General features: G+C 34.7%; 1 protein-coding gene and 1 non-coding gene across 2 annotated transcripts; both read right to left on the bottom strand.

Moving 5' to 3' along the window:
* Window positions 1–581: 581 nt before the first annotated feature.
* On the bottom strand, window positions 582–3,595 carry LOC135077208 (uncharacterized). The gene is made up of 2 exons (XM_063971754.1): window positions 1,406–3,595; window positions 582–697 (listed from the first exon to the last, which is right to left on the bottom strand). The coding sequence occupies exons 1-2, from the start codon at window positions 3,419–3,421 to the stop codon at window positions 644–646; spliced, it is 2,070 nt and encodes a 689-aa protein (XP_063827824.1). The 5' UTR covers window positions 3,422–3,595; the 3' UTR covers window positions 582–643.
* A 9,587-nt stretch (window positions 3,596–13,182) lies between these two features.
* Trnav-cac (transfer RNA valine (anticodon CAC)) lies at window positions 13,183–13,255 on the bottom strand. Its single transcript has one exon. It is a non-coding gene; the product is annotated as a tRNA-Val (tRNA).
* Window positions 13,256–14,552: the final 1,297 nt, after the last annotated feature.

The following is a 14,552-nucleotide window of genomic DNA, read 5'->3' as shown; positions in this document are numbered from 1 at the left end:
ATACAAAGAAAAAGTTGGGGTAAACAATTGAAATGTATTTCGGTACAATTTCACCAATGACGTAACCTGTGGTTACATACTGGTATGTATCCTTGAATAAGTCTTTTTAGTCAGTGAATTGTAATTACTAGACGTAAGCCTTCCCCAAGGAGAATCGCATAGCATAGCACCATCTCCCACTTTTTCATCCAGGCACTACCATTGAAGTACCTTCTCCCATCTCTCACCATCTTACTTTACTTTATCTTTAACAAACGTCAAAAATCTGTCAAAGTCCATACAAAAAGCACCCGTTATCGGGTGGTTATAGTTACGGTTAACGTAAGATGGTGCAACTCTGCGTGTACTAAACACGATCTACATTGAGTGCCAGTAACATTTACCTAGGTACTTACATTGTGCCTACGATAACTCAATTCTGAGGTAAGTACTTATTTTTAGATTAGTGTAGATTCTGAGCCCTCTACTAAGTAGATGCAATATCATGGTGAAATATGTAAGAGGTCGCGTTTAACTGAAGATCGATTTCTATGCTCAAATATTTCAGAATTTCTAAAAATAATAAAAATAAAACTCGAAAGTATCGACTGACGAGACTTTATTCACTGAAAAATATGTCCAAAATACAGTTGACGTCATGGGCTCACTCGAACGACTTCTGCCTCCGTTTCAGGTACCCCCGTTTGAAGAAACTGTTCTGTAACAAGCAGACAATATTGATTATTAGCACATTATGAATTAAATATAAAAAATAACTCGTGCTAATCTGCAACGAATTAAATGCATGCAATCTAAATGGATTTACTATCTAACACCAAAATACGTAACGACTTTTACATAAAAGCTTGAGATGAATTTATTGCTAAATGTTATTTTCTATGGAACCGATATTATGTATTTATGTCAACTATAATAAATTAAAAAAGACAGAGATAGAGAGATATTAGATACACTGCACCATTGAGTTAGAGTTCGCCAATAGAAATTATTAATCAAAATAATAGATAGTGTGCAGCTGCCGACTAATGTTAATGTAGAGTGTGAAAATAATGTCTTTAAGTGCGTGGCAGTGTGGTCTCTTGTAAAGGCACCGGCTAGCTACACATGAACAATTATACTATAGGATAGAACTAAGTTCCTAGGTATCCTAATTCCCTGTTCCAATGTTCGTCTGAACAGATAGCACAGACTCTACACTAAATCTAACCAATATCTATTCAACTAACTGTACCAATAGACAAGATGCTCAATGCTAAAAATATTCATTAAAACTCACATGATAGGTCATGTGCAAATGAGACGTCAGGACACGTAGACAACATAATTACACAATTAGCATCTTGCCTACAGTAGCAATTTAGACTATGCGACAAGGAGAAGCGGGGTATTGGCAGGTAACATTCACCATTTTGGCGGACTTTCTGCAACAGGCTGGTATCGACTCACACGTCGGCTGGTGGATACAGTCAGGTATAGCTTCACAGGGAACATAGCCTTCACACATCAGCTTCCCCAAGCATTTAGGTATGAATATACAAGGCGGATCATGCTTACACTCCATCTTTACATTCGGCTTGACTTGAGTACCAATCGTGTCTCGCGCTGCCAGAACAATATACTTCTTAGGTTTTCTCTTGCAAACAGGCAGTTCAGTACACTGCGGCTGATGATCACATTTCATCAAGTTCACGCTCTCATTTATGACGCATTCTGGCAGTCTCTGACACATTGGCACATGCACACATGAGTTCTCTAATTTTGGGTCAAACTCTGGCTTGTAACAGCATCGCACCACTTCGCAGGGAGGATCGTGGTTGCAAATACTTTGCGTCATCTTCTCCGTTTTGTACTCTGCCTCTAAACGTTGCTGTAATGTGAAATCAGGATGCTGGTACTGGCACGCTTGTTCCTGGTGCTGCTTGTTGATTTCTTCTTTATGAAAACCACAGTGAAAACTCGATCTTTGAGTCACAGGCCATGCTGAAGGAGAGAACTGGCCTTTCACTGGAGGCAGATTGAGGCAACCATTGATGAGGATACAGGGAGGATTGTGAATGCAGAGTATTTCGCCGTTGTACTTCTTTTCTAGCGATGCTTTGATCTGATCGTGTGGCTCTTGACATGGTCTATTCATGTCATCGCTTCCCTGACCTTGCAGCGGAGTCTGAGGTGTTGGGGAGTCTTTTTGCATAGGAGACAGCGGTATCGGTGTGTGACATTTGCATTGGATTTTAACAATGGGTGTAGTTTGATCTTTTTGTGCTGTATTGCTCATTTTGGGCTGGCTTGGATTTGGGCTTCCGCTCGCTGGAGATGTTTTGCACGAACAGATAACATCCTGTGTGCCTTGATCTCCAGTGCTTACTGGACTTTTAAAATCTAATTTAGGCCCGGTTGCATCACGTAGTAGAGAATCCATGGCATTGGGACATTGCTGCGTATTTGTGCAATGACACGACTTTAGTAATCCACTTCTGTTGTTGTTCTGATATTTTTTGTTGATTCTGTCAACGAGATATTCCCAGAAAACAGATGAGTTTGAGGGCATCACGTTGCAGCCAAAACTGCTCATATCTCTTAGGTCTTGTTTACTCAATTTACTTGTTCTAGGAGTGGAGAACACCTGATAGTTTGGCTTAGCAGGTAACTGTTGCTCTTGTGTTTGCCTTACGAGTTTCTTGAGGTATGATTTCCTGATTTCTCTTTCAATCATCTTTTTGAATTTCTTTTTGGCTGTCTGTATGTTTTCACTAATAGAAGATGAGGTGAAGCTGCAGCTAAGGTTGGAGTCTTTCGCAGTTGCACTCTTGTTTGGACTGTCCACATTAATTCCCGAGTCTGGTGCATTGTCCAAATCATTGTCAGTCGAGTAAACAGACTGCATCGCAAAATTGTGAACTCTTTTGCTGGGCCTTTTTAGTCGTTTATGGTTGCAGTTAACGCAGTATACTTGGCAGCAGTTATCTTTAGTGGAATTCATTATAACGTGTTTATCCTTGACATTTGAAGCGTGAGACCGACTGAAAATATTTGACAAACATGGAAGGATTTTACTGCGAACTAGAGATATTCTGGAGTGGGTGTTATGGACGTTTATATTGTTGTCGCCTTCATTGAAGTACTTGACTTTTTTCCTTTTTAGATAGTTCTGTTTCTCTTCTACTGGTTCAACGCATTCTTTGCAGGTACACTGTCGGGCGTGGATGGTTCTAGGCTCTGTGTTGTATTTGTTTTTGTATCTCTTGCTACTCACTTCTTTCTCGTAGTTCGCCATTGCAGTATGCCTATACACCTTCCTACGTAACACGCTATGGTTTGTGCCGCTTTTCAATGTTTCATCATCAAAATCACTGCTGTCTGAATAAGTCTCGAGGCACTCAGGATTGTAGGTCATCAAAATATCAGAAGAATCATCGCACATACTGCAAGCAATCCAAGACCCATATACTTTCTGGTTGGTCTCGGTTTTCGAGTTTTCGTGATCATTACGGATTTTTTTGGATCATTTTCGTCGCTTTAAATTCACATTTTTAAATTATTGTGTTTTAATTTTGAATTTCACGCCTGTCAGTCGACATGACATACTTCGCTTGTTGTTTTCTGTTTTCGTGTGACAAAATTCTTGCATCGTCAAATGAGTTCTTATGTAATGGTTTACATAAAAAGGTTACAATTGTTTCACGATTAATAACTTTTTACTTGAATGCAGAAAAGAGGACTATGTTTTTAGAATATAATAATATTAATTTGTGTATGACGTGTGGTAGATGTAAGTGTATTTATGATATTTATTTATGCTTATTATTATCCTTATTTACCCAAATACTAAAATGTTAAATAATTAACTTGAGACTTCATCTTCTCAGTTTTAACAAATACTTAATTATTTTATTTTATTCATACATGAATGTCAAGCTTTTATTTTTAGTTAACAGGTACTGTTAATTAGTATAAAAGTACGTATTTGTCAAATAGCAAAAACAAAGCCATTGTCTATTAAAAGAAAAAATATTCTAATTTTAAACGTACAGACGACAGCACGCATCTATTCACTGTGGGCTCTTAAGTAGTTGTAATAGAGGTGATTTTGGTCTGATGTGCTGTACAAAGACGTTAGTCAAGCTGCGCACACGCATTGTGGCGTTGAAACAATGGCGCGGCATGATTACGCGCGAGCGCCGAATTAATATGCACACTGATACGTCATCGTGGAAGCGTTGTTCGTAGAGGGGGGTGTGTACTGCGACTGAGTAGTTTTGAGCTCAAAAAGTGTTTAAAACAATGAAAAAATATTTTAATAAACTGTCACAGAAAATGCTGTGTGTTGCCTGACAATTCAAGAGAAGCAAATTAAATAGACCTAGCTCCTAGTAGATATCACCGTATTTGTAGTGGAATGAATGATTAATATGCAAATGAACCACTTGACAAATATTTGTAACAGGTATTACGTTTTTCTTCTGATATGCTCGAATTCAGCAACTTTGCCAGATAGATGTTACAGAAAGAAGAGAAACAAATCTCCAAATTTTAATTTTTTTTTCATCTGTAATATAATCAAAATTTAGCGTACTTGAAAGGATATTGTTAAAAATGAATCTCTACATACCCTTACCTATACTATACCCTCCTCATACTAGCAGCAAGTATCAACCTCATTAAATCGAACTAAACAACTAAGCATCGCGTCACACTATAAAATAATAGGAACAGAATAAAAAACAACGGAGGTGAATGCCGGTGCACGTAGGTACGTTTTAGAATAAATCGAAAGGGTTCCAATATTAATATAATAGGGGTCCAACCCCACATAATCATAGGTGATCTAACGTACCTTTGACCATAGCTCGAAATGATCAGCCAACTCTTGGCGAGACATTTAGGTACAGATAAATGGATACTACAGGACTTTCTAAATTTACAGCGAAAATTTTGTTAAAAAGTATTATGTTGTTTTGAGAATTCAAAAAACTTCTGAGTTAGCATTTCATCTGATTGTAACAATGACAAGCTGTGAACTTAGATTTTAATCAATACATTCGGAGCCACTTTTGACTCGTGCTTAATAATTTATGAAGCTTAACCTTTCTTTTTTCAGGATATTAATGTTAAACCCTGGTCAACATCACCAACAACAGAATAATCAAGGCACAATATCAGCTGTCAATCAGTTAGAATATCTCCAGCTGAAAATAGAAGACTACGAAGGACGTGCTGTTGGTTCTAGTAAGGTAATCCATTTTTTTGGTTTTAGTTAGGTACGTAATTTTTTTTACATTAACTTTACTTCAACTTACACAGTGCTTATGGAAGAAATTCAAAACTACTAAAATTCATCAATGAACACTGTTTTCACGGTTTTTTTTAAACAAAACATTATTAGCAATTTGTATTGCACAAATTACTAATAGTCCCGTAAGCCCCTCGTGTTAAGCTAAATAAGCTTGTGTTACGAGTGGGCTCACCACAATAATCGAGCGGTGGGAGGTTTTACTGCCATCATAAGCATTAGCATCTTAGTTCTATCTTTCGTACAAAGTGTGCTGTCTCATCAAGTTGGTCTACCAAACCTTTTTCTTTTTGATTCCAAATTAAAATTGGAACGGCTATTATGTTTCGGCCAGTAGTCCTCACCTAGCCAGCTGGGATGGGGTTAAATTTACACGGACGGTTTGTGTTAATGAAAAAATTTGACGTGGAATTACGATTTGAGAAACAGACACGTTAAGGCTGGGTTGCACCATCTTTAACTTTGACAAACGTCAAAAATCTGTCAAACTAAGGGTACCACCAACTTTGACCGTAACTATAACGATAACCGCTGTATTTTGTATGCAGTTTGACAGATTTTTGACGTTTGTCAAAGTTAAAGTAAGATGGTACAACCCAGCCTAAGCACAAAAAACGTCGGTTAACGTTATAGTTAGCATTAAAGTTTAGTGGTGCAACTCAGCCTAAGATTTTAAGAACCAACCACTAGCTTTTGCCCATAGCTTAGGTCGCGTTAATTTCGGTCAGTCGCAGTTAGTTACAGCTTATATGTTCAATGTTCATCAGGAATAATGTAGAATTCTAATGGAGAAAGAATTTTTCAAATCTCTTCAGCTCTAGACATTTTATAGAGCGGCTCATTGTTCTGTTACAAGTAAATGTACTAGTCTATACCCACCTTTAGGGTCGGACGTAGTTCAAAACCGCTCTATTATCTTGATTTTTATAACTAACCATTAATATGCAGCCGTTTGTGCAAAATTACTACAATGTTGTCCAAAACATAATGAGTAAGAAACTCATTATTTATGCAAACCAGATTTTTTTCGGACCCCCGCGAAGTTTGTAGGTATTCTGTTTATAAACAAATTTCACATTTAATGTTCAAAATTGAATCTTACGACCATAGCAATAGGGCTGTCATGTTTCGCAAACAATTGCCCAAAATGTTTTAACCGACCGTAAAAATATACAGTTGTATGGAAGTATTTTTCTTCATAAAACGAGTGCAAGATGTAGGTACGACTAAAAATAAAATGTAGCCGTTTTTTGTTCTCAATTTTTTGCTATTCATCTATTTAAATAATAATCTCACACATTGGCCAAATGACTAGCTATTAGAATGTTTTTGAACTCAATGTGCTAAATAATGTGATAAGATAGTGAATAAGCATTCAATTATGCGGAACGAAATAAACGAATTCTTGAGAGGTGACTTTGGTCTTAGTAAATTCATTGTATTTCTTTGGAAAATTTAACAAAATAACTATGCAACTACGCTTTTCAGCAAGCGATAGATAAACTTTTGGGTATCTTAAAAATAAAAATGACTTGTTATGACTTATGGACAAACTTATCAAAAAGCCGCTGGCCTTAAATCGATCGCGAATTTTCAATTCATTTTTCATTTTGTTTAATATTGTTAATAATACCTACATAACAAAATAAAATGTCATTATTTCTTAGCTTAAACTTTTACCTGGTAGTGGCAGAATTGTTGCCACCATATTTTGAACGTTATTGAGAAAACATAAGGTACAAAACTAATGAAAAATATTTTTCTCCATACCATTTAAAGGGGCTAACGTAGCCTGCCTGTTATTCTGTTATTCAATTTAAAATCACACACAACTGGTGGCAATGCAGCAATAATAATTTTATAACTGGCACAAAACAAGTTCAAATTCGAAATTGGAACGGAACGTCAATCGAAAATTAATTTGATTGGCCGAAATCCCGCGGGATGCGCGATCACCGAAACGGTGGAAATGGGGGGAAAAATAAAAAAGTTTTTTTCTTAACGGCCAGTGTATGTTGAGCCGCCATACCCATAAACTGATTCTGATTTAGCTTAGTAGATGTAGTGGTGTAGGTCTGGTTAGGCTGGTGGGTGTGTGCAGGGTAAGCCAATCCGCTGTCGCGATTGATTGGGGCGATTTAGCGAACATTGGCAGGGGTGAGTCACTTTTGGCGTATGTGAAACGTGGGTGGGTCTTGTGTGGAATCGAGTAGGTAACGTGTGATAATGTTGGGTGTGTCAGAAATATTAAAATTTGAAGATCTGCCGAATCATGCGAATCATACATTCTTGTAGGTATATTTGCAATGCTAATGTGTAGACTTTTAGGTGTTTAAAAATAAATTCTTTGGATTCTTAGTTTATAGATGATGATTTCATGTCACTGACCTACCGCGCTAATATTTTATTTAGCAATTTTGCAAATAAGGCCCACTACCTTTAAATACTGATTATGATTTATGCTCTCAATGAAGTTACTAAATAAGTATTTAACTTAGGAAGAGACATGTCAAATCAAAAAGACTTTTGAAAAATAACCTTTTATCCTAACTAATTTAGGTATTTTACTGTATTGCATGATTTATTAGCTCGGATTCAAAAAGCACCAATATTTTGAAAAAAAAATATCAAAACTTATTATTTTAGAACTTTTAAAAAGTTGTAAAACTTTTTTCAACAAAAACGCAGAGTAAAAATCAATAAAGGCGCGCACCAAGCGTTCCACATTCAAATTCGAAAGTTTCTTTACGATCATTTATCTATGCGTCCAGTTAAGCCGCGGTCACACGACCGTTAGTCTTCCGCATAAATAAAATAAATGTAAATTCGACTTAGATGACACCTTTCACTGCGACACGAGTAACCAAAAAACATTCCCATGAGGCATTAAACCTCAACTTTGTATTGAAATGGTGACTTGGACCAGTGGGAGGGAATCAGAATCGAATAAAATTTTTATGCGCCATAAATGTCGGATATGGACACAATTCTTGCTCCATTTTGTAAACCTGCCTTTAATCTTATAAGACATTTTTCAGCGCTGCCATTTTTGACATTTATTTTCTAAAACCAAAATTTATAGTTTCTCGAAAACTAAACTTTAACCATTAAACATGCTCATTATCAATCGATCTTTGAAATTAGGAAAACAAATACTTTAAAATAAATCTGAATATATTTTCAATTAATTTTAATTGTGTTCAAATGGCATACAAATTAGTCGATAGACTTGATTTACAATATTTTTTATGTTTCATTAGATAAGATAAAGATTTTTAACAATGTAGTATAGTATCATTAAAATTCATGAATATTCAAAATTGCCAAACGTCTATCAAAAATCAGAAACCCATAAAAATTAATTGGGTTATTTATTATTTGCAAAGTATCGCTAATTAACTGATTTGAATCAATCTTATAGTAGTAAAAAATAACGTATTTTTCAATCACATAGAACCGATTTCTATTGGCTATAGAATCTTAAGTCCCACGCTGATCATTTGCATCTTTAAGTTGGCAATACAATGTTGCTAACTACTATCAAATAAACACAATTACCCACCATCTCAAGATCTCTCTACCTGCACAATCTACGTCTAGAATAAATTAGAATAATTTAAATTACCATAACACATGAAATAATCAATTGATACTCATGCGGCTACCGGCTTACCCGTTTGAATCGTACTTTTTACTTTTCTCACGTTCGTAAAGCAAAGGAATATGCAAATGTAGAGCTTTGGTGACGGAATCCACACTATATGCGGACGGTAGCAAAAATATTTAAATTTAGAACGTGGTACGTTTTTTTATTATGCAAATTAGAGACTTGTGACTGTTTTCCTGTCACCTGCAATTTTTTTAATCGTCAATATTCTTTTTTAAAGTGTGTAAAGCCCCAAGAATTGTGGTTCTCATACTTATTGGATTGCAAAAATAAATAAGGTGTCAAGGCGCTAAAGAAATCGTAAACAAAATGTAGATTACGAAAATCATAGAATAAGTTTTACTTAATTAATATTTTGCCACTTAAACAAAAATATAAAACTTGTAATAAACCTTATCATTGGAATACTTATACGAAACACATAAATCTTGTATTAATATAAAATATCTTATCTTAATAAGCAAAATGTGTTTGATTCTCAATTAATGATGTCTTAATAACTAGCCTATAATTCTTTTTTATTTAAAATCGATATTATTTTTATAGATCCGTAATAATATTATGTAAGACACATAAGTGACGGTACACAAACTCTTAAAATTGTGTTATTAAAACCTATTTGGTACAAGTTACAACCAATTAAAAAAAACAACAATATTGTAGCATTTCCAGGAACAACCTTTTACAAAAATACTTAATTATTAAAAATATTTTGTTAATATTACGGAACCAAAAACGCTAGAAACACACAGTAACTACGCTTGTATTAACAACTGCTTTCAAGTAAATCATGTCACTTCCATATGATACTCTGTCCACCTGCGACAAACTAATGTCCGTTAAATTACCTATTTTATACGTTTTATCTTTTACGGCGCAATGATTTATGATAATTCAAATTTCGAATGCGAAAAAATGTTCAAAAGATTCTCATAATTGTCAAAAAAGAAAAACTACTTCCTTTTTTGAATAAATAAATGATAGAATTTTAACTTGTCTAATAAAGGGTTAAGTCATGATGTTAGATGTCATAAAAATTAAGATTTATCTATAGAGTGTCTCATGTTTGGTGAAGGAAATGTTTATTGCCTGTTTAATAATTGGTATGAAAAACTATCTATCTAGCTAGACTAATCATGAGTGCTAATGGTCTCTGCATTTAAAATACTGATTATCGAGCTTACTAAAATCATATTTTGTCGACTTCATTGACCACTTTTTGGACTTCGCCATATTTTTGCATTTGTGAAAGGTCAATTTTGAGCACCTAATTGTTGTTAATTACAAACGACTTATTACATTGTTTAGCAAGCTTAAAAATGCTATTATTAATCTAATAATAAGGTCCAAGCAGTTCGCAGATGCACAGCCATTGTAACCTAATTCAATTTATAACATGCAAATTAAGCACTTTAAATAAAAAACACACACAAAAAACAATAAAAAAGAGCAGATGCGAATGAAACAAAAAGCGAAACGTTTTTTTGTCATTTTCCTCCAATTTCATTGTAATGACATTCATTTTTTGGCGGGCAGAAAAAACGTTAACCCTTGCATTTTTTACTAGTAAGCTTAGGCCGTCTCAAAAAAATCTAAAAAAAAATTCTACCGGGTCATATTAACGCACGCGTATGCAAATAAGTCCCGAAGAGTTCAAGCACAAAATATGGTATTAAAAACAGAAGCGAAGGGAGGGTTAAATAAGGGGTCCGCATTTTTTCATCTCGCATCTCCAAAAAAGGAATTTTTGATAAAAATCTTTTTCGTTTTTTATTATCTTTTTATGCTTAGCCGATTGTTGTATTAGGATGTTATGTTGAAGTTGGGGCATGAGTCTGAAGTATATTGCATGGCTTAAAGGCTTTTTCTAAGTTTCAAGAGTTAAAAGAGATTTTTATTATAATGTCCTGAAAATATTAATAAAAGCTATTGAGCCGATAAAATATATCATACATATTTCAGTTGTTTTTTAAAATAGTGGGAAATTATAACTTGAAGCCTAACCAATGCAATCAATTTGTAAATATTTCAACGAACATTAATTAACGTTTCAAAGAAATTTGTAGTAACAAATATTATATTTTATTCCGAGAAGTTAAGGGCAATTTGGTACTAGGTATTCTTAAGTAACAACAATAAATTTTAATAGTCCATGCCAGTGATTTTGCTCAGTAAAAACTAAAGACAAACATAGTAGGTATGTACTGAGTTGATAAGTTTATCATCTTTTACACTATTTTACTAAATTGACTTACTTTTGTACCGACTGAGAAAATATTGAACCTTTGGTTCAAGTACCTACAGGGAAAACTATAGTCATAATATAAGTTTCTTACAACATCCATTATGAAAACGTTTCCTTTCTTTCCTCAAACTATGACTAAACTTCTAATAGTTTCTAGAAACGGATCTAAAACTTTTTGTGCGATTTTCCTACAAAGGTAGCGCTTAGTGAATCACTCATTTAATTGTCTCAAACAATATTCTTAATTAATAAAGCATTCAGACCACGGATGTAAAAGGGTTAAATTATGGAAAAAGTAGATTTTATAATTTATAACACGTCGTGAGATTTTTTCAATAAAAAAATCTCACGACCTGTTTTTTTTTTGTTTTGGACAACAAGCGATCTTATAGATCTAAACTCTTCACAATCACAAAGTAAACGTATACTAATAAGATTTTTAATTGGACTATTTTCAAATAAATTTACTGGGAGTAGAAGTATACTACTAATAAAATTAATGCATAAAAATACATAAGTGCAACAAAGTATTTTCTCCTTTTTTGAAGTCGTTTAAATACTCCATCGAGTTTTCTATCATTCTATCGATGTCAGAATAGTCCCCTTGAAAAGAGATTGTTAGAAGGAAAATAATGCGAGCGCCCAACTAATGAGTCATCGAGTCATCCGTTCTTTAATGACTTGGTTCTTAGTCATTTAATGTCTTGCTTTAATAATATAGGTAAGGTAAATCATCAATCCTTTTCTTATTATAATAACATAGTGCCTTTTAAGTTTTTTGCTTGAAATTCAACTGTTTTCTTCAATTTATTAAACTAACGCCCGTATTCACAAACGATGCTTTCTTCAGTGAAGCTACAAATCCACAGCGTTGAATAGAGCTCTGTGATTGGTTCATGTATCATCATCATCATCATAATTTCAGCCAAGGACGTCCACAGCTGAACATAGGCCTCCCCTAATGACTTCCACATCGCACTTTATGGAGGGAAGTCGAACCTTAATTTCGAACTCCTCCTATGTTCTTCTGATTAATTTTGTTGCGGGTCCAATGACAGTTTAACTTCATTGGTTGGGTTTTTATGGCGGTCAAGCTGTAGAACCTGGCTTCACAGGAGTTGCAGTGGTGGGAACGAGAGGTGGGAATAGTCCCGTTTACCAGAGGCAATGATTAATTGGTCTACTCTCTTCACGCTGGCCTTGTAAGCTGAGGACGCTTGATGTTCGCATACCCTTACTTTTTCTGTTACCAAAACTTTTATTCTTATTAGAACTTTAAATTTTTACTTGAGCCCTACACATGCCCGCATTGAAACTAAAGCGTAGCACACACTGCGTTCTTTTGTTTTACCGTCGAGTGCTACGGTAGAACAAAGGCGTTTTGTTCCGACGCCCCGCGGTGGATGCAAATGAATTTTATTGAAGAATTGGGATCCATTTTTTTCATCATGCGGGCGACGCACGTGTGTACCAGCCCTTATTTAGGTTTTGATTATTATTAGTTTTTTAATTGTAAGGTAAGCCCGTTGGTGCATTGTTTTTGGTGAAAGTCGATTGTACTAAATGTTTTATGTCTAGTTAGCTAAGTACAAAATAACTGAAAATAATAATTAAATAGTATCTAATTTTAAGCTTTTGCAACTTAACTTCCCTTCTATGATCTGAGAACTTGACAATATTATTAGCTATAGTTTTTAATTCTAACGTGAGATTCCTATCGGACAAAATGACATTGTCAAATTTTGTCTATGGGATAAATCAAGAACAAAATAACTGCTATTTTTAACGAATAATAATCTTATAAGACTATTTGTCAAAGTATCTAATAGTAATTTCAATAAATTGGTAGCAGACTCACAAAAATCTTATTGTTGGCTACTTTTCTTATACTTTACTAATAATGGTTTTATAACGTAAAAAAGTATTGTTATTTAAATAATCAGGGGTGTTTTGGGAAAACAAAAAATAAAAAAATATATCTGTTTCCGCCCGGGATCGAACCGGGGGCCTTGTGCGTGTGAAGCACACGTGATAACCGCTACACTACGGGAACTTGACGGCTGGGGATGAAATTACCGTTTAGTTCTAGTTATGAACATAATTATTTTCATTTATCTGGGGGCACGGCAGTGCCCCCACCAAGTCGAGCAAAAAAGCGGCACGGCCGTACCATCCTTTTCTCGAAGCAATTCAGGCCATTTTCGACCGCCTGTAACTTCGTTGTGGATAAAACTAGAAGGCTGAATTTTCATTAGCTATGCAGGCATTGTAAAGACACGGTATATTTAAAATTTCATTCAATTTGAACCAGTAGTTTAAGAATTATAACGGGTCAAAGTTACTTAATTTTGTCACTCACTGACTGACTCACTGACTCACTGACTCACCGATCATCAAAACTCTAAGGCACTTCTAGCAGACCTAGAAGCTTCAAATTTGGAATATAAGTAGTGTTTGGTGTATGAATCAAGGAAAAACTAAAATATTTGGGGGCACGGTAGTGCAACCGCCAAGTCGAGTAAAATTTTTCAATTTCGGTCCAGTTTTCTAGATACATAACTGCTGTCTACAAAATACAAAAAGAAATGATATTTGGGGGCACGGTAGTGCAACCGCCAAGTCGAGTAAAATTTTTCAATTTCGGTCCAGTTTTCTAGATACATAACTGCTGTCTACAAAATACAAAAAGAAATGAGATCCCATCAAAAACAATACTTGTCAAAAAAACCAAGTCTCGCAACTCAGTTGTTCTACGGTAAAAAGTTGTGAGATCCATGTAATACCAAGTCCAGGCCAGGAAATCTTTAACGTTTTACATAAATATATTGACTTGGCCACATGGACCTATAAAAAAAGGCGGACGGAACTCGCGCTACAACAAAACTGTGACGCAAAATTTTGGCGTTTGTCTATTGTGTGAGTGAATTTAGGGATGCCATGTTAGCCAAAACATTTTACCCATTTATTTTAAGAAAAACATAGATCGGCAGATGTTACTTGGAAATGTAGACAGAATTATTCCGTGCCATTTTAAAAGGATGAAAGGTGAATGCGTTGAGGTAGGCGCGAAATTTTCAATGTTCAAATTTTCTTACATTGTTTGCAAGTCAGTGTGTATGTCAGGGTATGTACATAATGTTGATCAAAAATGATTCACGCAGTTACAAATTACGAATCTTGTGTACATTATAATCATAATCTTATGCATCATCAATATATTATTATTATCTATTATTTAAATTTGAATTTTGCAGTTCCACATTTTTGGGAAGGATCAAATTTGCCTATGAAAATATATCCCATTAAAACACAATTATTATGATAAATTATTTTATTTCCATAGTATGCGT

Source organism: Ostrinia nubilalis, chromosome 13, assembly GCF_963855985.1.
Source record: "Ostrinia nubilalis chromosome 13, ilOstNubi1.1, whole genome shotgun sequence".
NCBI lineage: Eukaryota > Metazoa > Arthropoda > Insecta > Lepidoptera > Crambidae > Ostrinia > Ostrinia nubilalis.
The sequence above is the reverse complement of the archived record's forward strand: the minus strand, read 5'-3'. Positions and strand labels throughout refer to the sequence as shown.

What these genes read in the sequence shown, in the direction of transcription:
- LOC135077208 (XM_063971754.1), bottom strand. Translation starts at nt 3,421, where the DNA reads ATGTGCGATGATTCTTCTGATATTTTGATGACCTACAATCCTGAGTGC. An exon ending in GCAGAAAGTCCGCCAAAATG is followed by an intron (nt 698 to 1,405) that starts GTGAATGTTACC and finishes TGCTTGTTACAG; the next exon opens with AACAGTTTCTTCAAACGGGG.